Source organism: Phaenicophaeus curvirostris, chromosome 7 (assembly GCF_032191515.1).
Source record: "Phaenicophaeus curvirostris isolate KB17595 chromosome 7, BPBGC_Pcur_1.0, whole genome shotgun sequence".
Lineage (NCBI taxonomy): Eukaryota > Metazoa > Chordata > Aves > Cuculiformes > Cuculidae > Phaenicophaeus > Phaenicophaeus curvirostris.
This window is the reverse complement of record NC_091398.1, coordinates 4,880,131-4,907,296: the sequence shown is the minus strand read 5'-3', so window position 1 is coordinate 4,907,296 and position 27,166 is coordinate 4,880,131. Positions and strand designations below refer to the sequence as shown.

Genomic DNA, 27,166 nt, shown 5'->3' with positions numbered 1-27,166 from the left:
CCTCTGAAGAAGCCCACAGACAATCTATAGAATGCCTTCAAAGCTGGAAAGCAGAATCTCCAGAGCTTATTTTTCCAGAAGCTGTTTACAGCTTGAGGAACTTTCTCATGGATTTCTCTGGAAGCAGTGGCTTGGCTTCAGTCAGTTGACCTCTGTCTTTCTACAGCTGACTCCATTTGTCTGCTTATTCCCTCTTTGGAGGCTTTCCAAACAAGAATTGGGAAAAGCCTTTTCCACTTCTGGCTTTCAGCTTTTAGTTTGTTTAATCGAATCAGACACAATTTGCATAATTTTCCCTCTTCTATGGTTTTTATGCGTGTGTGTGTGTGGAGGAAGGATCATATTCTAAGGAAGCAATGCTGTAATTGCAGAAACCTTACCAGTCAGTGCCCTTTCCTAACTCCTGTGCCTGCTGATGACCAAGCTTGGCCAAGTTGGAGGGCCAAAGAGGTGCCTAAAACATTGAGATGCAAATAAGCCTGCTCATGAGGGACAGTCAGCCTTCTAATTCCCTTCTGTTTGGAACCTGCTAGCTGGGGACTTCCTACTTGTGGCTCAACCTATCATGCTGTGAGTTGCCTCTTTAACCACAACTGGTAGTTGGAGGATGTAGTCGAGAGCTGAAGAGTTTCAGGACTATTTGTAGTCAGAAATGTGGAAGAGATTATAAGGAAAAGAAAAGAGAAGACAGTGTGGTGGGTGGTGGCAGATGATACAGGACAGATGTCTTGTGAAACCAGGCTTTATTAGTTAAAGAGCTACCTGTTTGATATTGAGTTTTGTGGGTTTTTTCCCTCTCAACAGGACTATATGCAGAACGTTCACGGGAAAGAAATCGACTTACTGAGAACCACTGTGAAAGTCCCTGGGAAAAGGCCACCCCGAGCTACATCAGCCTGTGCACCCATTTCCAGTCCCAAAACAAACGGCCTCTCCAAGGACATGAGCAGCTTACACATCTCGCCAAATTCAGGTAAGAGATGACCCTGCTAGGGAAAGAAAGGGAAAGGCTGCATTGCCAGCGTCTGTAGTCTTATACTGTTGGGATGGGGGTGACATCCATCAATAACTTACAAATCCAAGTAACCACTGATGTGTAACTTCTGGAGCCCTAACTGCAGATATGCCCTCCACGAGAGATTCTAAGTTGCTGAGTAACCTTCAACGTCCGTCTTCCTATATTTGTTACCTTGTACTTGCCAAAACCCTACATAGTTTCTCAGAATTAGCATATGTGAAGAACTGATGTTGCTTTACCACTAATCTGTTAGGTCTAATACTTTGGAAAAACAGGAGATGTATCATTTTAAAGGGCTTTTTGTGACTTCCTGGTAGGATCTACAGCGTTTCCTTCCACTGCCTTTAGAAGGATGCGTTATTGTGGACTTTTCAATAGCAAGATTATTCTGTAGAAACCTGTTTTAGTTTGCTTATGGAAGTAGATCATAGCTCCTCGTGAGCTCTAAACAAAGAAGTTTATTGTTCACTGAAGCACTTGTCCATCCAGCAAAGTGCATTTAAAAAAATTCAGTAAAGAAAAACATTTAAGACAATTCATCTTGTAAACACACAACTTGGAAAAATACTCATAATGGTTTACTGTTGGTATCACAGTTTTGTCCGCGTGTTTGGGCTGATGTCTCTAAAGTTCCACCTGCCTTTTGCATTTATGATTAGCGTAGACACCTCCAGCACGTGCTGACAAAACCATTCAAAGACACTTCTGTCTGTCCCTGTGCAGTACACACTGCGCAGGCAGGATGAGAAACTACTGGAAGGACCTCAGTCTCCCTGCTATTCAAGAGTCTTTTTGTGGATAGTTAGGTTGTCTTGGGCTTCAAGTCAAGATGCAATTCCCTGTGCTTTTGCAGTGTGCTGCTTGTTGAGATGAATGTTTAGAAAGGGGGGGGAAAAAAAAAAACCAAAACCTTGTGGCTTTCCAGTGGTGCCAGTGAGCAGACATCCTTGAGGATCTTGTGTGGCATGGTACGTAAGATTGACTGAGGACCTGAAATATCTGAAGCTGTGGTTTCATCAGACTGTTTTTCAAGTTGTAACCTACCCCTCAAGAAGCACAGAGCCGGCATTGTCACTGGAAGAGTTCATAGGAGAAAATTATTCATGGTTGGCCTGGGTTTTCTGTTTTGCTATTTAATTTAGATGGCCAGAGACAGTGCTGGTTTTGTTTTTCAACATGTTCCATAATTTAGAGAAGAAAAGTGCTGGACTGAGTCAATAAACCAGCTGTAAGACACATAAATAAGAGATTTCTGCTTTTAAGACATTTGAACACAGGCAAAAATAACTTGATTGCTCCAGAGAAGTAAGTTTCTGAAAACATATGCAGAGGTACATGTGAATATGAGGTTTATAGCATGGAATTTAGTGTTTTGGGATATGCTTGAATGTTCAGGTCGGGGGAAGCAGCTTGTACATGAAAAGTGGGACACACACACAGAAGCATATGCTTTCTGTGCATGAAACTGTGCAGTAGGCAGCCCTTTCTGGCACTGTTGGTAGCCGCTGTGTGTGTAACCTGGTGAGCTTGGTGAGCTTATCACACAGCCATACCTTTAAAAGAAGAGTTATTCATGCTAGAAAGCATAAATGCTGGAAAACAGCTCCATTTTTAGATAGTGTTTTTCAAATAACATGGTGGGGATAGCTGGAGCTTCTGTCCTCTCTCGTGGAGGCTTTGTCATGTTGCTTAGAAATACAAAAAGACTTTTCTGCTGTTGATGTCTGGTTACCGCAGCTCAAGAAATCATAGGATCATACAACAGTTTGGGTCGGAAGGGACCTTAGAGCCCATCCAGTTCCAACCCCCCAGCCATGGGCAGGGGCACCTCCCACGGGATCAGGTCATTCAAAGCCCCGTCCAACCTGGCTGTGAACATCTCCAGGGATTGGGCAGCCATGACTTCTCTGGGCGACCTGATCTACTGTGGTGACATCTTAAAATGAATAATGCTGTCGTAATATAATATAAGAGTTGTGTCCAAGGGAAGTCAAACCTGATTCCTCTATCATTACCACCTGGCATACCTTCCTTTCCCCTTTCATGCAGCTGGGACACTATGCTGATCCTTCTTCAACTTTAAGCAAGTTCTTCACCTGATTATCTTTGTGTGGTTCTCTTTCCAAAGATAAAGCAAGGATTGACGTCTTAATTATGTTATTCCTGTAGCTGGCTGGAAGCATCACAGTGTTGAAGCATCTTTATAACTTGCTGGGGGGAGCAGGTGAAGACAGGCTGGACTGAACAGCTTTTTACTCTGTGTGGCAGCCAGACAGCTTGTTCATACCTCACTGCCTGCTTTCTCATGCCCACTTTGGGTGTTGGAGGACATCGAAGGAGGACGTCTAAGGTTTCGCTGTGAGAGGAGCATCAGTGAAGAATCACACAACTCTGTAATGTTGTATTTCATTAGTTCCACTGAATACACATGCTTATTCTCAGACCCACTTTAGTCTTTTCCCTTGCAATCATTGCTTCTGAAATTCAGGTCGGTACATTCAGCACATTATAGAATCATAGAATCATTAAGGTTGGCAAAGACCTCTGAGATCATCAAGCCCAATCGTCAGCCCAGCATGGTCATGGTGTCTCCTCTTTCGGGTTTTTTCTTCACAGAATTGGTTTCTTCTGAAGAAGCTGCCTCATTGAATCTTACTTAAAGGCCACTTTTGAGGTCTGTCTGGTTATTGCATTCCTGGACAGAATGACCAGCAGGACAGAGGGGCTTTTTAGAAAGCTGATTGATCCACGCAGTGCTTAATCAGTTAAAATCAAACAGAAGAAGGAACTTCTAATCAGTGAAGTATTACATTAAAAAAAATAGGAAAAAAAATTGTAGTAGCAGAGACTGGATCTGGGAATTCAGTGTCGGCAGCTCAGTGTTGTGTCACTCTCAGTACCCTCGTGTTCAGGGAAGACTGAAGAGCTGCATTGCTGAGAGTGATTTTAAAATATATGAGGAGTATTAGTAGTGTAGAAAAGACCCCGTCACAAGCCGTGCCTGGCTTGTTAGTCTGAACTTTCATGTGGTCAAGCAGAGTCACAGTGGGTTTTATGCAGAGGGTCCCAGTTTCTGTTTGGGGGGAGACCTGTAGGTACTCAGCGCCCTGCTTCTGTATCGCCAGGAGGACTTCAGTATCTCTGCAGTTGCCTGTCATTCAACTAAAAAACCATTGCAAATTACCCCTTGCGGTCTGTGGTGCTGCCTCAGAGCTTTTTCTCAGTTGTTAGTGCTGGCAAAATGTTGTCTTCATCTTGAGTGATGCTTTAAAATTGATCGCAGGGCTGAAATGCTCTGTTACTGCTTCTTTGTTGCGCGGCTTCTGTACGCAGACCTGCTCTACGGAGGTTTAGTCCAAGCACAGAAAGAATCAGCACTTGTTATTTTCATTTTTAGGCATGCAAATACATTATATTCTTACTGCTTCAAGTGTTACTTCTTCCTCAAAATGCATTTTTTCTATTCTTCTATGTTTCTTGCCAGTGCAGTCTTGGTACCTGGAGAAATGTTCTTTGTGCTGAGATGCAAGGACTGTATTTCATTTAATTGTTTGTCAGTAGAAGACTAATTTTCCTTCTGCCATTATGTTGTTGAGTACAGTTTAGTGAAAAAGCTAAGATATTAAAAGAATACCACTAGTCAATTAAAATGTCACATTTAAGATTGACCCTGGAAATAGCATTACTGGTCTTTGCTTTCACATAGTGATAGCACAAGCCAAATAAAAGCATTTCTCAGCTGAGATTACCTATTTTCCACTAATTTGTGTTCCTAGGAATGTCTGAACTTATTTTCATTCAAAAATGAAAACAAGAGTCAGTGCATTTTTGTTGCCAAGTAGCGCTATGCATCTGGAGTCACTAGTGCTTTGTTATTAAACGCTGTTCACAGGATGCCCCTTAACTATGGGTTTCAGTGCTGACTTTGCCAATAAATATATGTATTCGATGTCTGTTTGATTGCCTAGAACTGACATGTTTTAAATTCGTTCCCTCATGAGTGCTCGGCAGATACTTTTCTCTGTCTCTTAGTGGAATTACTTACGTTTTGGATAGATGCCATCGCATCAGCTGGTCTGATAGGGAGGCAAAGACAAAGCCTCTTGCCAATCGACCAGTGGGTTATAAAAAACATGCTGTGGAGATGCTGTCTTGGAGACTGGCACCCTTCAGCCTAAGATAGCACATGGACAGACTTGGGATAGCTCAGATCAGAGACCAGGAGCCCACTGGCTTCCGAAAGGGGGAACAGACACATCAGTACCTTGTGTCTGTGCAAGGCAGTTCTTGCTGCTAGAAGTGGAAGACAGCACTTCATCCATGAGAAAGCTCAGAAGTTCATTCAGCTTCTCTTCTAAGCCCTACCACAGTCTGTGAGGCAATAGGAGACCTGGAGCTCTTCCTTTTATTGCCTCCCTGGACCTATGGAATCATAGAATTATAGCATAGTTTTGGTTGGTAGGGACCTTTAAAGATCATCTGGTCCAATCCCCAACCTAAGAATCCCTTCCCTCAAACACCTTCACTCGGGTGGACGAGGCGCTGAGGGGCATGGTTTAGTATTTGGTAGGAATAGTTGGACTTGATGATCCGGTGGGTCTTTTCCAACCTGGTGATTCTACGATTCTATGATTCTTTCTCCAGCACGTTTAAGCATGGTGAAGATCTTCCCCAAGGTGCTTCCCATAGTGTTGTTCCAAGAGGACTAGAAGGAATTAGGGTAACTGGGGAGATGAATTCAAGAGGGGAATGCTCAGTTCTTGGTAATACGATTTACAAGATGGTTTTATCTGTTAGATCCAGTTGACACAGATATCACATGCAAAAGGAGAAGTTTAAAAGCGTGTCGTTCCTAGTACATCAAATTTAGTCACGCTTTGTAGCACTTCTTGTCTGAACAAGAGCATTTTTCTGGTTTTAAAGACAGTTTGATAAATACAGACAGATAATCATCTCTGTGACAGCAATCCTGATCTCTAAATGTGTTTACATCCCAAACATCTGGAAGCAGATATCTCTAGGACATAATCATCTTAAAAAAAAAAAAAAAGCCAAGTCCTTCTGAGAGTTTCTGTTTTAGAGATGTAAAAAATAAAGATCTATGTGAGAATTTACAAAGAAAAGAAACAAAGATGACTCTGCTGCTGGATTTCCATACTGGTACTAGAGCTGGGAAAAGCTTTTCCCTTGATGTGCGTAGTCATGGTAGGACAGGAACCAAACTGGAAGTGAAACAGCAGTGGGGAAAACGAGTGTTTTCCATACTCTGTCAGAAACCAGACAAATCAGTAGACGCTGAGGCTGGGTTTGCTGTTGCTAAAAGCTTGATTTATCTCTCCCTCAAAGTTTGGCCACCTTAAAGTTTGAAAACCAGTCTCTGGGCTTTCTTGGGTTCCTGGAGGTACAGCTTGGGGTTTATCCTGTACGTACTGGGGGGCTGAGTGACCGCTTCACCCAGGCAATACAGAAAGGTGAGGGATGTTTTAGTTTTGTTTTAAGTAGGCTTTAAATAACAGGTTTTTAATCGTGGCTTTATGACAGGTGCTTGTATGCTAGTTTTGTAGGAATCTCTGAGTGGAGGGAAATGGAAATTTGTCCCATTAATTTGAAGCTCTGTTACTTTTGGGATGTCTTAAATCAAAGTTGTTGAATGATACTTAAGCAACTGAAATTTAAATTAAGTTTGCATGGCAGTGAATGTTGTTCTGTTGATGCGTCTCGGTTGGAAGTGCTTCAGAAGAGGGTTGCTTCTGGACTTGCTGAGTCCAACTAACTTCACCTGTTAGTTGGTAGCATATCGCAGCGATGTCGTACGGGCCAGCACTCCTATAAGTCAGCCGGTGGCCAAATCTCTCTGCCTTTTAGAAGCTGAATGTGGAGCAGGAGTGGATCTGGGTTTCAGATATTCCCAAGCTGGGTTGGAGTTGAGCTGGTGACCCGAAGGTGAACTCATTCCTGAAATCTCTCCCAAGAGTCATTTATTACTTCTCCTCTACAAACAACACAAAGCCTGAGCTCCATCAAGAGCTACTGATGTAGAAAGTTCACATCCAAAAATAGCCTGTGGTGTAGAGATAAATTTTTTCCTGATTAACACTTCATTTCAATAATTTGGTGCTATTAAATTTACTTACAATAGTGGATGTACAGTATGTGAAGTATCCTACAATGTGTTAGCTACATAGTCATCGTTAAGTACTCTAAAGGTTGTTATCTGCTAACTGCATGCGACACTTCAGACATGTTACAAGAATGGCATCTTCACATTGTTATGAATGTGAGTTTTCTATCTGTTACTAATTGTGATCATCTATCAAATCAACGCAGTGGTCATTAAGTAACCTTACTTTACACTGAAGTGCTTGGAATCAGGCTGAGGCTGGAATGGACTGCCTTCCAGATTTTGCTTTTGAAAAGGTAGAGGACTGGTGTTTCAATTAGACCGATACGCTTCAAAGTAACATTTCTGACATGGTGTCTTTAGATTCTAATACCAGGCTAATGATTCCATTCTTTAACCATTGCATTTTTTCCCCTCTTAAGCCTGCCTCACATCTACAGCCCTACCTGTCGTGTTTGGCAGCCGTTTCCCACAATATCTGAATTAATAGCTGCTGAGTCCAGAGAGAACCAGTGCCCTCTGAAGCGTTGTGTGCCATATGCACGAGGTGAAGCATGATGTAAAACCATGGGTAGGATCACTCCTGTGTTATGATGTGATGTGAATTCAGGTCTCAATCCAAAGTAGACTGAATTTGTCAGTATTTTTATAAGTCTTTGTAATAATCCTTCATGACTGGAAGTTACTGTAAGGATCCAGATGTTACGATGAGGTTGGCGATGAGCAAAAACATGCATCATGCCAAGAACTCACTAGCGTAAGCAATTGTTCTAATCTTGTAGATATTGGATGCTTTTGCAAATAAGTGCAGAACCAAGACTTAAATAGGTGATTCTGCTCTGAACTCCTTAACTGTGGGTGACTGGGGTTGTGTACTGGAGCAACGTGTTGCGTCTGACTTGGCAGTGCCAAATTTTATCTGGTGGAGTTCGCATGAGGTACATGGTTGGTGGTTGGTATTTGTTTGCTACTGGTTTTGTAATCTAGTGTAGTACATGAGGTGACTTGACTCAATGCGAGTCATTTTCCACCCTTCAACTTATAGAATGATAAAATCATTAAGGTTGGAAAAAACCTCTAAAATCATCCAGTCCAACCATCAACCCGACACCGCTGTGCCTACTAAACCATGTCCCGAAGTGCCACACCTACATGTTTTTTGGACACCTCCATGGAAGGAGACTCCACCACTGTCCTGGGCAAACCTTGAGTGTGAGTTTTACTGTTCCTCCCCCAGATCACAAATGCAAGTTTGGAACTTACTTTTATCATTAATCACTCGAGTCAATTTTCCATTCGGTCTGGTTTAATGTTAGTTCAGTCACACACAGCTATAGCAAACAAAGGGATGAGTTGTCAGTTTGCCCATTTCAAAGGGAAAAAAAGCCCAATTTTAAGTGCATGGGAGATTATCTTTTTATCCCAGCAAAGGGGGATCCCTCAAGGTCATCTTCTCCAGGTCCTTTGGACCAGGAATCACCCTTTCTTGAATAGAGAGAAACAAACTTCAAGTATTAGTGCCCTAATATTGGGCAGAAAAGGAGCAGGGCAAACATTAGTATTAATGAAATAAATATTTGGTGAAAACGCTGCATTGTTTACATATAGGAAAAAGATTAGATGGCTTCAATTTTCTCTCTCTTTTGAGGAAAGAAAGAAAACAATGAACTGTCTTATAATTCTTTCTTACGGTGGGCAAATGGTGCCCATCTCTGATGACGATTAGGTAGATAAAAGATAGAAATATGCCGTGACGCTTCAGGCAGATGACTGTGGATGCCGGACAAGATGCAGTCGTTGCTGCTCATCCCGTGCCTGTTTCGCCCTGGTCGATTTTCATGCCTCCATTGCGCCGTATCCTGCATAAAATCACAGATCTGTCTTGTCTACCCGATGCAATCTCACCGAGTTTTGATGGTTACACGTTGTAATATGAACCAGTTGGATGTTAAGACCTTTGCAGAATTGCTCGTTCTTTTTCCCCCAGTGATTTTAAAATATTAAAGCCATCAGGAGGGTTGAAGCTGATTTACCAAAAGGGAAAAAAAATGCACAAATGTGTTTTGAGTATTGAACTGCCGTTGACATCTAAAGTCCCAACCATGCTGTTTTCCTCCACACTCCAGCAATCAGGACATCCAGCAAACCCATAAAAAACCAAACTAATAGCATGAATATTCAGTGACCTAGAATACTAATTATTGTCATGAATATTAATGTGATCGGACTTGCTTTTTCCTCTTCTCTTTCTCTCTGGCTCTCTCTTTTTTTTTTTCCACTCAGCCGGCTCTAAAGATGGACCATAATGAGAGCATTTAAGAGAGAGAGCGCTCTCCGCCGTGACAGGGACCGGGGTAATAAGGAGAGCTTGATTAACGTGGTGCACTTGGGGGAGAGATGAGAAGATTCACGTGGGCCTGTTGTGGGGGAGGCAATGAGGCACCGGCGGCTGTGTTGCTGCTCCCTCAGATTAATGAGGCCTAAGAGTGCATTAGGAACAGTGACAAAGGTTTGATCTAATGGGCTCAGTCATTTTTCCTTTGAGTGACAGACGCACAGAAGTAATTGGCTGTGCAGAATGGCAGCTCATTGGCAGTACTTAAGGATACATTATCCCCGTTGTGTGGCCCGCAGAGGCTGTTTATCAAAACTGCTCACACTGCAGACATGCATTCGCTTAGCTGCTGTTACAGTGGCAACAGCTATTAAAAAAAAAAGTCATCTCCCGTTCTTATCTATTGTCTCTTTTTCAAAAATAAAGTTTGTTTGTTCCGTTTTCTTAAGTTGGAAGGATATTTGAATACCAACAGTCATCCCTCCCCATCCTGAAGATTCTCTGGTTGCCGCCCAAGGATATTTGAGTACCAGCAGTCATCCCTCCCCATCCTGAAGATGCTCTGGTTGCCGCTCAAGGATATTTGAGCACCAGCAGAATCATAGAATCACCAGGTTGTAAAAGACCCACTGGATCATCGAGTCCAACCATTCCTATCAAATCATCCCTTCCCATCCTGGAGGTGCTCTGGTTGCCACTCACAGGGTTTGGGGAGGTTTGTAGGCTGGTGGAAGGCTCCCAGAGTTAGTTCAGTTCATCTCACCTGGTTTTGATGTAGCTCCAGCACACAGGTAGGACACTCCCCAACACACACCTCTGATTTCACTGTTAGTAACTTCCACAGGCAGTCAAAGGATTGGGAAGCATTTTATACATAGTTCACTTTACACACGAGCAGCGCGATACCCCTGAATTAGTTGATTTTGCACTGTTATTTTTTGCTAAGTCAAAACCAGAATCGTTAACAGGATTTACAACCAAATAACAGCAATACAAAGTAGAGCATTTGCTGTTAATATGAGTCACTGCTGGGTCCAGGTTGCGTTTTCTTAACAAACGGACAACCCCAAGCAGGGCTTGTCCAGAAAGCAAAGTGTGCCTTATTTATTGCTTTTATTTGTCAAAACTACTGAAAAAATAGTAATATGCGTACTGAGAAAGGCAAGCAGACTTTGATCCCAGCAGAATGAATACTGTGGATCTTGAGCAGAAGCCCGTGGTGAAGATCTTGGGTTTAACTTCCTTTTAGAAGAGATGTCTCCTCTGATGACTTAATTTTCCTCCACACTTGCTGTGTTGGTTTGGCATGCTCCAAGAATAATAGCTTTTCTCGTTATACTCCCAGCGCCATGTCCTTCACTGCCAGGATATTTCTTGGCATCGCCTTGTTTGTTCATTAGTATTGACCCTTCTCGGTTTGTATGCTGCTAATCAAGCCCGGTTTGCAGAGGCTACCCTGCCAGGCAGCGAGATGGAAGGTCTTCGTCGATTAATAGCTCCTTATTCTCAGGAAATTTGTTGACTAAATAATAAATGCTTTTGAAAAAAAAAAAAAAAGTCTTAAAAATAAGGAAAAGCCACAAGCAAGTTGTCAGCTGTGGTATTGAAATGAATGGTCAGTGTGCTGAGGGAGAGACAGACCCAAGGCGGAAATGGTGCATCAGGAGAGGGTTAGTCTGGATATCAGGAAAACGTTCTTCCCCCAGAAGGTGATGGTGGAGCGCTGGAACAGCTCCCAGGGAAGCAGTGGCAGTGCCAAGCCTGACAATATGCAAGAAGAATTCGAACAGTGCCCTCAGACCCACAGTGTGAACGTTGGAGTTGTCCTGTGCAGGACAGGAGTTGGACTCCATGAACCTTGTAGGTCCCTTCTCAAGACATTCTATGATTCTATAACATGTTGTGTGCACACTGCTCTCAGATCCAAACAGAATCCATAGCAATAGTTCCATAGATTTTTCCCCATGAATAACCCCACTCAAGGACCTGCTTGTGGAAGTTGGAGTTCTCCAGCCCTGGTCCCACAGCTGATCCTCCTGAGAATGCAGCCAGATAGTGTTCTTACTCCTGGGCAATGTCTTCCTTTCCAATGTGGACTTGCTCCACTCAACTGGAGAGGCAGGGAGTGGCAGTTTTCCCAGATTCCAGTGCAGGGCATGATCTCCAGGGTTTATAAGAGAGTGGGGATGCATCTGTAAAAGATGAATTCTGGGAGCTGAGGCAGCAACTAGATGGAACCCAAAAGAGCTATCGACAATTTTTTCTCAGCTAAAGCAGGGGTTGTCCTGATGTTTATATGGCTTGGATAGTCACTCACTTCTCAGGAAAGGTTTGTCCCTTGGGAAGATTTATGCATAGCTCTGGGAATTAATTCATTAATGTAATGCAGAACTGAAGAAAGGGCCACGAAAATGGTCAGAGGTCTGGAGCACCTCTGCTATGAGGACAGGCTGAGAGAGTTGGGGTTGTTCAGCCTGGAGAAGAGAAGGCTTCAGGGAGACCATATAAGAACCTTCCAGTACCTGGAGGGGGCTACAAGAAAGCTGAGGAGCAACGTTTTACAAGGGCCTGGAGTGACAGGATGAGCGGGGTTGGCTATAAATTGGAAGTGGGAAGATTTAGATTAGACATTAGGAAGAAATGTTTACCTGTGAGGGTGGGGAGGCCCTGGCCCAGGTTGCCCAGAGCAGTGGCGGCTGCCCCATCCCTGGAGGGGTTCAAGGCCAGGTTGGATGGGGCTTGGAGCCCCTGATCCAGTGGGAGATGTCCCTGCCCATGGCAGGGGTGGAACTGGATGGGCTTTAAGATCTCCTATGATCCAAACCGTTCAGTGATTCTATGAATGCTTTTCATCTGTTTGCAACTAGGAAAGAGGCTTCTTTGGCTTTCCTTTTGCACCCTAATGCCTGAGGAACCTTTAGGGTGCAGTATTGGATATGGGTTTTGAACGGGCAACCAACAGCCAATCTAACCTACTTGACAGTGCCTTTTTGCTGAATTAGAGGGCATTTCAAGAATAGGCAGCGCTCCTGCAACATAAATTGACCCAACACGATTTGAAACAATTAACCCTCTGATATCAAGAGTCAGGATTTCCTGACCCATAACTCTAATGTATTTTTCATTAGTTCTAACAGCTGGTGAGCAAGCCCTCTGGCCTTAAGAGGTTTGTTTCTTTTTTTGGAAGAGAAACTCATCGTGAACATGAAGAGTGTTACACAAATAAAACATAGTCGTGGTGAGAGCCTGGCAGTAGGCTGTAGTTCATCTGGTTCAGTCTCTCTGTGCTTCTGTGCGGCCGCTCACTGCGGGTCTCCTACGCTGCTGGTTCATGGAGAAATATAGTTCTGCCTCATGACTCTTGCAATGTCTACTCCTCTCATAAATTCTAGAGTATATTAGTTGCACTCCAGAATATAACTTCTTGTAACCGATTTGTTTGGTAGAAACCACATATGTGTCTGCAGCAGGGAACGGAGGCCACCTGCATGTGTTTCAGTCACTTGTAGCTCACTTTTTATTGTATGGCTATGAATTATATTCCTTCTGCATTTGTAATTAGTGGGTGGCATCATTGGTGAAGGCTTATTTTAAAGTGATGCCTGTTAAAATAACCTGTGCTGCCCAGAGACGATTCACTATATTGTTTTTGTTAAGTCAAAACGCATTGAAAGAGGAATTACTAAAATGCTGTCCACCTCACCGTTCCATAACGAAAGCAGCGTGACAAAAGTGTCTGATAGGAGTGGTTGGACTCGATGATCCTGTGGGTCTCTTCCAACCTGGTGATTCTATGATTCCATGAAGAACCCTGAATGGTTTATTTTTCAGTTGGGCAGGTTAATTCCTATACGTGAGATAACATTTATGTTAAACCTTATTTATTTTATATTTTATTAGTATTTTTGTAATACACGGTGTCTTTATCTTTTAGGTTTTACTGACTAGATGCACTCGTAGTATCTTGTACGGCCCTTGTATGTAAATCTCTGTTGCTTTTATAACGTTTCTAAGTACTGTCATCTGACACTGCACTTGCAGTCTGTAAATCGGAAACAACTGCGTGTGAAGAGCCAAAGTGAGTCCCTCTGTGCATAGAAAACTGAGAGCTGTTCAGCCCCCAGTGTGTTTGTTTCCATCAGCCTCTCAATATGTACATATACACACAGGCATGCGCTCCTCTGCTTAATTCCACTTATGCTGAGTCTCTTGACTTTACTTGCTCTTTGCTGTTGGCAGCTGTTTATGCCAAAGAGATGGGTATATAGATGGGATTTTGTATGAACACGCTCCCTTTTCTTAGAGGCTCTTCTGCTGAGCGTTGACCGAACCTGGAAATTACCTTGACTCTTAATTGGGATGGGTTTTGTACAGCTTAATTGTTTGAACGTTTTGTAAGCGCGATCATAACAGGGTATTTTATAATGTCAGAAAAGATAGTTTTAATAAAGCTGTCTCGAGCTAGAAAGAGGAGCTCTTCCTTTGATGCTCCTTTGGTAGATGAAAACATTTTTGTTCAATAGCAGACCAGCATCTTTTTTTTTGCTCATTTGAGACCAGTTCTGGCAACATACTGATATTCATTCAAATATAAATGCCATATACGCTTTGAAATGCAAATTGTTTAAAGAAAAATAGCATATGGTAGGGGTAAGTACCTTTTCAAATCAGCTCCCACACTTTAGGGTTGTGAGTATGGCTAAAATTATTCTTTGGAAAGAATCCGGAGCCTTTGACACATTGAAGCTTGAACTAATCAAGGCTTCCCAGAAAGCATATACACATATCCATATCAAGGAAGCACTGCTGAAAATACATGGATTAGCATAGTAATTTAACTGCCCCCTGCTAATCAACTTAAGTAACCAGCTGATGCATGGACGATGTATTTGAAGAGGCACTTTTTCACAGCTCCAGGATGGGCCAGGTAGCTGACTGTGGATTTCGTCTTAATGTGGTGATGTATATCTATCTGTCTGCGAATAGATAGATGCACATATGTGTGTGTATCTATGTACAGGTTGGGGCAACGACAGATGCAGAGTGCATCAAGCGTTGCTTGCAAGAGCTTGAGGGAAAGGCTTCAAGTCCCTAACCCAATATACAGAGTTTGCTTTCCAATGGGAGTTGCTGGCCTCCTCTTTTTAACTGTCTTTTCCTTGTCCGCTGAGAGACTGAGATGATTTCTGCTATTGAGGCTTTATCCTTGAGCAAAAATAAAGGACAGTTGCTTTGTGGAGGTCTTACGAGGAGTGGCTGAGAGAGCTGGGGGTGTTTAGCCTGGAGAAGAGGAGGCTGAGGGGAGACCTCATTGCTCTCTACAACTCCCTGAAAGGAGGTTGTGGAGAGGAGGGAGCTGGCCTCTTCTCCCAAGTGACAGGGGAGAGGACAAGAGGGAATGGCCTCAGGCTCTGCCAAGGGAGGTTCAGGGTGGACATCAGGGAAAAATTTTTCATGGAAAAGGTCATTGGGCACTGGCAGAGGCTGCCCAGGGAGGGGGTTGATTCACCTTCCCTGGGGGGGTTTAAGGGACAGGTGGATGAGGTGCTGAGGGGCATGGTTTAGTGACTGATAGGAATGGTTGGACTCTGATCCAGTGGGTCCTTTCCAACCTAGTGATTCTGTGGATTGGGGTTTGGCTGTTAAAGATGGGGAAAAATACATAGGAGTGTTTTGTAGAAGCTTGGTGCAGCACACAAAGCGCGCAAGAGCAGCAGCTGACTTCCAGTAGTCCTTGTTTTGGTGTGACAGCATCAGTGCCTACTAGGGGTTGGAATACACATCCTGGGCATGCTGCGATTAGACTGAGAAGTGGAAAAATGAGCAGTGGTTTGGGAAATAATGATTTTTAAATAAGGTTGTAAGTAACAAGTTTGTGCCAGAGCTGAACACGTTCAGGAGGGAGAGAAGAAAGAGCACGCTCTGCTTTCTGTAGTCCAGCCTTTCTGATATCTGCTCACGGGTTCTGGTTTGCATTGTCTGATGTATCATGAAAATCTTACAGCACGTGAATGAGGAATTTCACCTTGAATAAATGTTACCAGAAGGGTTGCAGGGTTATCAGAGTGCGGCAGTGGAAAAGACAGAGCTGAGTTGTGTCACTGATCAGTGAAGTATTACGTGGTGGAACCTGGCACCTGTTTGTTGCCACCAGCCCATAACTTTCAGAAAAGTAAAGGAAAAGAAAACTTATGTGGTTTGCAGAAGTCATCACTTCCTCAACAGGTTGATGTCATAACGTGGGGTGTGGAGTTTCCAAAGATGACATTAAAGTGGAAGTAAAGCTTTTGGTGCTGATATGATGATGTAGAAGTCTTGTTAAAATGATCTTTTTAAGGTTTTACTTTTGCGTCCCGGTTACAAAGTGACTGGGCAGTTCTGTTCCAGCATCTGTGAACTGAGCGGAAGATGTCAACATGCAAATATTGCTGCTCGCGGCAGCTCAGCCACCCAGCACCGAGTCGTGGGGATGTGTCATCCAGGCAAAGATGTCCAGTAATTTTTCCCATGAAAGCTGGGAAACGCTCCATCTCAGCTTTCACGTGCCAATTTCCTCCTTCATGGTCCTGGGTACAAAGATGCGTTTGCAGGATTTTGTCACGTGTAGCTTCCCATTTTACTAGGCACAGTGTGAAAGATAACTACAGGCTAAAAGTGCACTTTTGGGGCATTGCTTGAGTCCAGCAGGGTAGAAGCTTGTGAAAAAATAAGTTGTTTCCAAAGCCATTGACCAGTAATCATCTAAAGATGTGAGAAAAAAAAAAAAAGGTGCTACTGCTACTCAACCAACTGTTCCCCAGCCTCTGCTACTACATCAGGTTGTTCTGCCCCAGGAGCAGGGATTGGCACTTCTTCTTGAACAGCATGTTGTTCACGTTTGTGTAAATCTCAAGTTTCTAAAGTCTATTTGCTTTCAAACTCTGTCATTCGTGTCAGCCGCTCCCTTTAATTTGGCGTTATCATTCCAGTAATTTATTAGCGTTCATGGTTTTTCTGGATTGTGGAAACCAGAGGAAAACCCTGCTGTTTTTTTTCAAAGGAAGCATCAGCAGCATCACGGAAGTTCATTTGGAAGGAGGTATTTCTTATAAGAGGCCTCAAAATATGTACTGTCACCTAGCTTTTCCATTTTCTATTGCAGCTTTAAGGTCCTGAGCTATAATTTGGTCCTCTGCTTTGTACCTTCATTTCTGTAGGCGTGATTTCTTTGCTGAACGTTTCTTTGGAAGGTGTCTAGAAGGTGCTAAAATACCAGCATTAGCAAATTGCTCTCAGTTGATGGGGTCAAGCGCACAATGTCCTGAAGAGGAGCAGTTGTTGGAGGCATAAATTTTTTCAACAGTTTAGCAGGTGATGCTTTGATTATGGAATTCTTTGGTAAAAAAGGTCTGCCCAGGGAAGATGATTAGAGAAGAATTATGCGCCAGTAGCTAAAGCATTGCCCTGAGAGGTCCCAACATGGTTCCAAAATCCACCTTTAGGCTTTGCATAATTGAGCGAATTAGTTTTTCTGCGTGTGTTTCATGTCTACAAAGTAGAGATTGCCAAACAGAAGTTCTTGAGACTGAGTAAGTGCATTCAAGACTCAGGTGGACAGAGGCTGTGGTGATGGATCTGTGTTAAAGACTAAAGATGAGACTCAGTCTTGGGAAAGGGGAGGAGATGAAGGGACAATTATGCCAACTCTAATAAACACAAAGTAGTTCACTAAGCTCTGCTGTCTTCCCAAAGGCTGCTCTGGGAAAAGACATAATGATAGAACTGGGAGTCAGGAGATCTGGGTTTTATTTTCAAGTCTGCCACAATCTTCCTTTGTGGCCCTGGGTCATTTAACCTCTGAAAAATGGGAGAAATGATAGCAGATAATTAACAACCTCACAGGAGCATTGAAAATTAATTCATTAATTTTTCTGAACTCATCAGTAGAAGGTGCAATGGAAATGCAAAGTGTTAGGGTACTTTATAAATTGTGTCTGTTCGTTTCCCTTCACATGTGTTGTTAAAGAGTTTTCTTAAATCCATAGGCAACCTACGTGGTACCTTCTGAGGAGCTGTCACAAGCAGTGAAACCAGCATTATGAAATATCAGTATCTTTATAGTATTCCTGTGCCAGAAATGAAGTAAAATGTGCTCAGAAAGCATAACTGTAGAGCAGACTTTGGCCCTTATCAAGTTGTGAGTAAGACCATCAGAAACCTGAGTTTCTGGAAAGGTTTTAATTGTTTCAACTCTAAAATTCATTCACCCAGGTCATGCTTCTCCTGTTTTATGGTGAGAAACCTGTTCCTGATGCTCCCTCTCACACACACCTCCCAGCATTTTATTGCCCTAGACCTCACTGATCATGAAAATAGTCAAATTGTTTCATGTTTACTGGGTAAAGGCTGTTCTTTGTATCTCGTCTTTCGTGTAGCGGGTCTTCAGTTAGAGTTCTGATGGATGTGTTGCTGTGGGAAAAGGCAGGATTTGTATTTGCAGTCAGTGGAACAAGCCTCTAGTGTGTGCTTTGCATCACAAAACTGTTTTAAGATTAAAAGTCTGAGTAAGCTTTTTGCTTGGTCTCACAATACTGGTCATCATTTACTCCCCATGACCGTGTTCTTGGCTTCACTTGAGGGACACACGTGAAATATTATTTAGAGGTAGGTTGTTTCGAGCTTGTTGAGTTGGTTTAGTTGTCCTGTCTTGATTGCTTGTGTAAACAGTGGTTTTCAGGAAAAAATTCATTTTCTATGCCCAGTCTGTCGTTTGTGCTCTGCCTGTAACAAGTGGAGAACCTCTACAGAATGTGACTGGTAGCAGGGTTGTGGAAGGTGGTGTTTTCTGGAAGGTGAATGAACAGAATGAGCTGATATCTTGAAAATGTAGGCTCTTTTGTCAGAGTTGCTAGCTGGATTTGAGCGAGCTGCTAAAATCAGTGGTGCCCCAAGGTGGTCACAGGACTGTTGGCTTCAGAGTTTCAGGGAGGGCTGCAGCGGTTTTTGTGTTGGTTAAGTAATCTCGTTTTCTGCTCTGTTAAGATGCACCCATCCACCTTCATGCAAATCAATTTTGTCTTCTATATTGACGCAATTTGTTTTCCGTTTATGTCTAGGGAACGTGACTACTAGCACATCTGTGTCTCAGATGGCCAGTGGGATCAGTCTAGTCTCCTTCAACAGCCGTCCGGATGGTATGCATCAGCGCTCTTACTCGGTCTCCAGTGCAGATCAGTGGAGTGAGGCAACAGTCATTGCAAACTCTGGCATTAGCAGTGGTAAGAAACCTGGAGCTGGGAGGGGTTACTTGCCTTGGGGCGAAGGGGGAAATTGGTGATTTGCTTTTTTAAAAAGAGAAGAGAAAAAAAAATTACTACCCGATGTTCACTCAGGTGCTCCAAACTTCTGGCATCTGGGAGAAAAAGGAGAAATTAGATAAAAGAACAGGTCACTACGATGCTTTTTCAGAAGGAAGAGATAATGTAATTATAATACTGCTTAATTTCAATTTCAGGTACGTAGTGCAGGTTGTTCACTCAATATTCTTCTTTCCTTACTCTGTGTGGTAGGTATTAGCAGTAAATTATCCTCCGGGTCTTTCCATCAGCTTGTCCTTTCTTGGCTGTGTTCATGCTTTAATGTATGCACGCTACTGGCGTAGCTGTAGTGTTTTCTCTGTGGAGTGTTTAACAGTATTAAAAGGAGCAAACACTATTCCAGATGGTGTTTTGCAATGATTGGGCTGTAATAGTGAGACAGGGGTTGTTGTTTTTAACAGCTACAAGTGATATTTGGGATTGAAAGGATGCAACTGGCCTCAGCAGAGTGCCTAGGGCAGGACAGAGCTGCAAAGGTGTTCACGTATAGCTGACCTGCTGCCCAGGGAGGTGGTTGAGTCACCTTCCCTGGAGGTGTTTAAGGGACGGGTGGACGAGGTGCTGAGGGACATGGTTTAGTGTTTGATAGGAATGGTTGGACTTGATGATCCAGTGGGTCTCTTCCAACCTGGTGATTCTATGATTCTACACAAATGAGAGCATCCTTGGAGCGGCTGCTGTGGGTGGGCTGGGAGCCGGGTGTTTCTGTTGTTAGGTGCTGCAGAGATGGTTCATACTGGTGAAGCACATGTGTCCGGGAGCGTGGGATTTAATAGGCAGCTGGAGAAACGGTGGGAAGTTCATGGAGCAGAGGGGAGATGTATGTGTGAAAGAGAAGAATGAACTGAGAAGAAACAGAGAATATGGATAACAGGGAGAAATGTGAATGAGACAGGAGCAGGGAGGAGGAAAACTGTTTCTGATGGCTATCCCTAAGATAGTGAGAATTACAGGAACGTGAAAACTGTTTCGCGTGTTCCAAATCGAATCACAGAATCATAGAATGGGTTGGTTGGGTTGGAAGGGACCTCAAAGCCCATCCAGTTCCACGCCCTGCCATGGGCAGGGACACCTCCCACTGGATCAGGTTGCTCAAAGCCCCATCCAACCTGGCCTTGAACACCTCCAGTGATGGGGCAGCCCCTGCTTCTCTCTGCAAATGTATCTGTGTGTGTGTGTGTGTGTGCGCGTATGTAGGTATTGGTATAAGGTTTGCATCTGAATTTAGCCCTGATACTGTCTCTGGGATTTTAAGCAGATCTGAACAGCTTTTTCAGTGCCACCTTAAGAGAACAGAGAGTTTAGAATCTTGATCACCTTGGCTCTGTGTGGCATTAGCTCTCACATACATAGTTCCTGAGGCACATACAATTCTGGGGCTCTAAACTTGTGGGCAGCATCTTCAGGAGCGTGATATTTGCATCAAAATCACACAGATTTTGACAGAATTTTCTAAAGCAAGCATCCTTTATTTCAGCTTTGGTAATAGCCAAATGTACTGCTAAGCTTCAGGTCTGTTTTCTTCATTGGCCACCCAACTCAGCTACTCCTTTGGACACTCATTCCTTTAGAGTGAACTGGTTGTGTGCTTCAGGCCATATATTTCTCCTTTTTTTTCACACCAAGCTGCTTCATTTTTTTAATCAACCCCAATTCTACTTTCCTTTTAAAAGGTTGTACCAAAGGCCTGGCTTGTTGCACCCTTTCATACTGTAGCTCTGCAAAGGGATATTGAAGAATATTGGATTTGTGCAGTAGAAGGAAAGTAAGTGCAGACTTCCTCTGGAGTCCAGAGGAGGCCACAAAGATGATTCAAGGGGTGGAGCACCTCCTCTATGAGGACAGGCCAGGAGAGTTGGGGTTGTTCAGCGTGGAGAAGACAAGACTGCAGGGAGACTTTAGAGCAGCTTCCAGTACTTAAAGGGGTTCCAGGAAAGCCGGGGAGGGGCTCTTGAGCAAGGACTGTTGTGACAGGACAAGGAGTAATGGTTTTAAACTAAGGGAGGGGAGATTTAGGCTGGGCATAAGGAAGAAGTTTTCTACAATGAGGGTGGTGAGGCCCTGGCCCACGTTGCCAAGGGAAGTAATGGAGACTTCATCCCTGGAAATATTCAAGGTCAGGTTGGATGGGTCTCTGAGCAACCTGATCAGATTAGAGGTGTCCCTGCTCCTGCAGGGGCTCGGACTGGATGACCTGTAAAGGTCTCTTCCAACACAAAGCATTCTGTGGTTCTAAACCAAAGTCTCTGGTCCTTGATGCCTGAAGTACCTACAGACAGGGGAGCAGGTACCATCCCCTCACTCCTTTAGGGCCAGATGGGGCAACTGAGGCTGCAGTAGAGGAAAACCTTCAAAATTCAACGGGTTCCTAAAAGTGGCAAGTAATTAATATGTGGAAAAGTGAAAATACGATGTAAATTCCTGCCTCTTCCCTTCCCCTTTACTAAGTTTTACTGTTTCTGCTTTGGAGACGTTGGCTGGGCTTTCCTTTTGCTCCTGATGCTGCGCTTCAGCTTGTTCTAAATTCCTGGTGAAGGGAACCTCTTCTCCCACACGAGCTCTGTACTCCAAGTATGTGCAGTACCTTTTTCTGACTTGACGCTCATATGTGATTACTTCTGGATCAAAAGAGACGACAGCTAGAATTATCTATGAAATATTTATTCCGAAAATGCAGTGGGTACTTCGGAAGAAGCCTGACTGGAATCATTTCCTGCAGAGGTTCTGATTTAAAAACAAACAAACAAACAAACAAAACAATGAAAAGTTGTGCTTTTCTTTTAAAATAGGGGGGAAATTGGACTGATGTTGAGTTTCAGACAACTAAGGGCCAGCAGAAACAGAAGTACTGCAATAATATGCTACAAAACCTCAAGAATAGTTCATTGCTCTCAGTGTATCATCTTGTGGTAAGCTCATAGCCGTCCTTTCTGCTGGCAAGTTGACGCATGAAAAATCCTTTTTAATTTCAGGGTTTTTTTCTCCATTAAAAGATTTTTGAATTTTAGTCATAAAAAGATAATACTGTGAAAACAGCAGGTATGGTGAGAAGCGAAGCATCTTTTGGAATTCAAATGCCGATGTACTGGAGAATATGCCTGCTTATTGTCACATGGTTTTATTGTAGACAAAATAACATATTGGGATTCAATTTTTCTCTGCACCTTTTTTCACATTAAATTAATACTTTGTGTGGCTCCGGAGAACTTTTCAAAGTCTTCCAAACCAGACCTTTGGTTTCCTGGGGCTTCTGTCTTTCAAGCAGCTGTGAACATCTCCTAATTAGATAAATTACTTTGTAGTGGGCAGAGCCACAAAACAGGAGGTGCTGGTTAAATTAAAGGGGAAAAATAGAAAAATCCATTCTCTGAAATGGAATGCCCCACTGCTTTATGACTATTACTGTTGTAAGGTTTTACATTTAAGTACCTGAGGTTTAAAATTAAATGTCTAATATAATTTGGCACCGGTAACGTGAAGCCTGTGACTGCCCTCGGAGAAAATCTAGACAGCTTAGTTCAGTGTTTCAAATTGCTGTCTGCCTGATACGGAGTGGCTCGTGCGACTGGCTCACTATTTCGCTCAATACCACCTGCTGTTCAGCATAATTTTAAATGCAGTAACATATTTGCCTTAAAAACTCAGAAATTTCCAAAGACTCTTCCAGCAGCACATGAAAAATTAATTCTTTTGGGTTTTTTTTTTCTTACTCTTGTAAGTACTTGACAGAAGTAATTTTAGCAGCAAGAGAGAATAAAAACCGAGAGCAGTAAATCCCTGTCCGGGAACCTCTTGTGTAGATTCTTTATGGACCCAGAATTGATCTACATGTCAGATCCTGATGTAGTTTAAACTGTTTATCACCCTAATGGTGGTAGAGAAACCATGAACATCAACTTATAATCCGCTGTGAAAGAAATTGGTGTTTGCAGTCAATGAAGGAGCAGCTTAGGTTTATTGATAGATTTAGAACAATTACTGCTGCTGCAACTATTGGCCAGGAGGGTTTCCTGGATCGCATTGGAAGCCTGCGATTTTGTTTCTTTGATAAATCTTTTCCTTGACGGATCATTTTTTTCACCTGGAATTATCTATAGTTGTGCTCTGCTGGGGAAGAAGAGGATTGTGTGGGCTCACGGGAGCGGTGTGAGGAGCGGCTGAAGTCACTTGGTGTGTTCAGCCTGGAGGAGCCTGAGGGGAGACCTCATCATGGTCTGCACCTTCCTCAGAAGGCGGGGAGGAGGAGCAGGCACTGAGCTCTCTTTTCTGGGGACCGTTGACAACGGGGCCCCGAGGGAATGGCAGGAAGATGTGCCAGGGGAGGGTGAGCTTGGGTATTAGGGAAAGGTTCTTCCCCCAGAGGGTCGTGGAGCACTGGAACAAGCTCCCAGGGAAGCAGTCATAGCACCAAGCCTGACAATATGCAAGAAGCATTTGGACAACGTCCCAAGACACGTGGCGTGGAGGTTGGCATTGTCCTGTGCAGGGACAGGAGTTGGATTCAATGATCCCAAGACACGTGGTGTGGAGGTTGGCATTGTCCTGTGCACGGACAGGAGTTGGACTCAATGATCCCAAGACACGTGGTGTGGAGGTTGGCATTCTCCTGTGCACGGACAGGAGTTGGACTCGATGATCCCTTTTGGATCCCTTCCTACTCAGGGCATTCTGTGATTCTAGGAGCGGTTAGTAACCCATTCAGGTGTTGGTTTGGTTCAGGAATGTGCATCTGCATGGTTCCTCCTTGGCAAATTTGGCTCTCGTTTTATTCCATACATTCTTCTTCTTCGGCAAATTTTCTTAGCTAGGAAAAGGGGGACTGTTTTGAGGAGTGGGGGAAAGGCTGGCTGGGAGTGCTGTTGTGTGATATCTCAGACTTGAGTACAAAAAAGCAGGTTTTTTCCAATGAAAAACAGATTAATATTAACTAGCAGTGTTGCTGCCCTTAATAAGGGATGGTGCTATCTCTTCTGCAGTAATCACGATTTGTACATCTTCAAAGAACTCGAGAGACAGATCCTCAAGCTTTACATCAGAGGGGGTTTTTTTTATTTCAATGGCCAAAACCACAGCCAGCTGTATTAGATTGCAGAAATTAGGTTCCTGAGACTTAGTTCCGAGATGACTAAGGATGTTATTTCCTACCTGGGAATGAGGAGGTAGCTTGTTCATTCTCTTTTAAATGTCAGGTTTTATAGTTTGGCTTCCAAAACTGTGTCCTGAGAATATCAAAGGGAAGAAATTCTTTCTTCAAGTTACAATATTAAGCTCTTCTGAAACAGCGCTGCAAGCAGTAGTTTGCATGGGACAGGGCTATCTTTCCACTGGACTTGTAAATTGTCATTTGAATTCTAGCGTGATTTAAAATTCTGCAGTAAATCAAATATCTGTTTAAATATCATCCACTTAGGCTTTATCACTGTACAATTGCTTGTACGGGCCATTTGATCTCAGCTGTAATTTATGTAAGCTGTAATACCTGATGTCTTTTGAGTTTCTAACAGTTTGGTGTTCGGGTTTATTAATGTGAAATTGAGTTCTCACTGTGCCATGGGGTATGAGAGGTCATCGGACTGTTTATGTTAATGCAGACCTTACAGCTTGCCTTATTCCTCCCATCATAAGCACGAGAGAGCCTCCTGCTATACACAGAAAAAGAAGAGGGTTCAGCTTGCTTCTGACAGTAAAATGCAAACCAGAAAACATCGTTTACAGTTGTTTGAATTCAGTAGGCAAGTTCTTGACTGGGATAAATTCTATCATTTCAAATAGGTTGATAGGATTTCAGATTTCTTTGGCTAAATGTGTGTAGGTTGGAAGAGCTTCTTCCTCCTTTTTAAAGAAGGAAATAAGTAATGAAATGCAAATATAAAGAAATTTTCTCCTTTTTTTCTAGCTGCTCTGGAGCTGCTCTAGGGTTTGGTGCAATTGCTAATATTTAAGCTGAAAGCTAGAAGATTTCGTTGAGACATTAGGAAGGAAGGTTTTTCCCATGAGGGTGAGGAGGCCCTGGCCCAGCTTTCCCAGAGCAGCAGTGGCTGCCCCATCCCTGGAGGGGTTCAAGGCCAGGTTGGATGGGGCTTGGAGCCCCTGATCCAGTGGGAGGTGTCCCTGCCCATGGCAGGGGGTGGATCTGGATGGGCTTTCCAAACCAAACCATTCCGTGATTCTGTGAATTAGTGTTGCAGAATTTGTCATGTATAAGACAGTATATGTGCAAGTAGCTTACTTTGTCTTTAAGAATAAGAAGGAAAAGGGGATATTCATGTGCATTTCACACCTTTTTATGATCAATAGACAAATTGCTTCTGGCAAATACTTCCAGAGGGAAGCTTTGTCAGGGAAAACTCTGCTAAAAACAACTTATTATCACCTTTGCTTTCTAAATACCTTGAGGAAGCTTGGGTTATAAAGCACTACTTCTTTGCCACTTCTAGACAACGATCCTCTTTCAGCATGAGGTTGCATAATCAGAAACTTCCAGTAATAAAATTTAGTTGACATTTTTGACAAACTCTAACCTGAAGTAGCCCGGTCAACCAGAAATATTAAACAATCCTGTGCAACTGTGTCTCACCAGAGTAGTGTCTGTGCCTTCACTCAGGCAACAAAGGGAGCAGGGAACTGATATTTTCTCAGAAGTGCTGTGGCATCTTCCTTGTGGCTAATAACGCATGGCAAGAACTGCCCTGCAGGACTTCACTCTTCAGATGGATTTTAATTTATACAGGGGGAGATGCAGCTTCGCAACCTGTGGTTCCCCAAGATAATGTTTTACAGCATGCAGGGCAGAGTGATTGCTGTGCGTGGGTTGACAAATAGGTTTCTTATCATAATAAATTGGTCTTGAGCTTCATCCTTGGTTTCAAAGCAAATTATGAGTTGCTGCTCCTCTGTTTTGAGAAAAAGGACAGGGATATCCTTCTTGTATTTTCACAATTAGTGAGATTTCCCAAACTGCCCAAGCAATTGGCCAGCACAGACTATAATCCCAGCAGTTCTCGGTTGTGCAGGTTTCATTGTTTCTTAGCATTGTGTATTTCCTCCTGGATCCTCACCATGAAGTAGGTGAGGCAGAGTCAAGACATTTGCAGCTAGATGTTCTGCTGTATTATTCTCATAATTGTGTCATTCATCATTTTTCCATTGCAGCATAATGAAGAGCAGGATGCCAAAGACACTTTGATATTTAAGAAAGGTATTGGAAGTGGTGGTGTTTGATACTGGTTTCTATAACTTTTTAAAGGAGGAGGAAGCCATATCACTTCAGTGCTCAGCTAGAGAGAGGAGGTCAGTGAGGAAATCTGATTTTTGTCTCACTAATGCTTGAGCATTAGTCAGGAAAGTGTCATGTTGCCTCCACCTTACCTGAGCTTGAAGGTAGATGGAGAGAGGAAACATGAAGACACTGAATTTGGGCAGATATCCCATTTGTCTTTCCACTGAGTTGTTGTCTCAAGGGGAAGTTCTCTGTAATGGGTTTGAGAGTGCTAACCCCTGTGGTGCTTTCTGCCTGTGTTTATTGTAGGAGTGGATTAGCATCCAGAAGCAGTAGGACCCATTCCCAGTGTGTAGACCGTAAGGTTCTCAGTTGAATGGGAATAGTTAAGGTTGCCTTTCTTTGGGATGTTCCTACCAGGTGCACAAAATGCGAGCGCTTACCTTGTGTTCTCTGGGGGTGTGTTTGTGGCCAAAATGATGGGAAAAACCTGTCCCATCATAAAGATGAAGAGCACTGTGAGACGTTCCTGAAATTCTGCCCAGCGCGCTGTGCTGAAAAAATACCCAATTAGGGGGCGAAACCTCTGCAATCTGCTATCTTTGTGCAATTGGGGTTCAAATTCTGCTGGTTGCTTACTGCTTCCAGCGTGCTTTTCACCAGGTCATCCAGGTTGTGGCTTCCTGCTCAATGAATGCCGGACTGTAGATGAGCCATTGCCATTCGGTCCCACTGGACTTCGCATCCGTCAGGGAATGCTTTGCTTCATGATGGGTTAGAAGAATGAAAGATAGGAAAGCAGTTCTTCTGTTTCTGTGTCCTTGGTGAGGCGGGGAGATGGCACCAATAAACCTTTGAGCTGTGTCATGGTGTTGATTTAAGGAGGATATTGGGTACATGGGCGTTTCTATGCAACTTCTCTGGGTTTCAGCTAAGTGCTTCTGTATTTACCTAGCCCTGCTGCTTAAATCCTGAGCTGTATTATATGGATTTTTACATTCTGCAGTTCTCCAGAAACCTGTTTGCTTTTCTTGTTTAAGATCCTCTTCTTTCTGTCCCCTCCTCATGCTTAAAAAACAAAAAATTGTTGCATTCCACAATTAAATCCTGTGCTTGG

The 27,166-nt window shown here is 43.3% G+C and overlaps 1 protein-coding gene across 6 annotated transcripts in view; it reads left to right on the top strand.

Moving 5' to 3' along the window:
- The window catches only part of AGAP1 (ArfGAP with GTPase domain, ankyrin repeat and PH domain 1), a 398,119-nt gene that overhangs the window by 258,299 nt on the left and 112,654 nt on the right, over nucleotides 1-27,166 (top strand). For 4 of the 6 annotated variants that reach the window (XM_069860665.1, XM_069860664.1, XM_069860662.1 and 1 more), the window contains 2 exons: nucleotides 805-973; nucleotides 18,570-18,731. In XM_069860665.1, coding sequence (XP_069716766.1) covers nucleotides 805-973; nucleotides 18,570-18,731 — 331 coding nt within the window. The remainder of the gene's footprint in view (nucleotides 1-804; nucleotides 974-18,569; nucleotides 18,732-27,166) is intronic. The other 2 variants (XM_069860667.1, XM_069860666.1) reach the window with 1 other exon arrangement.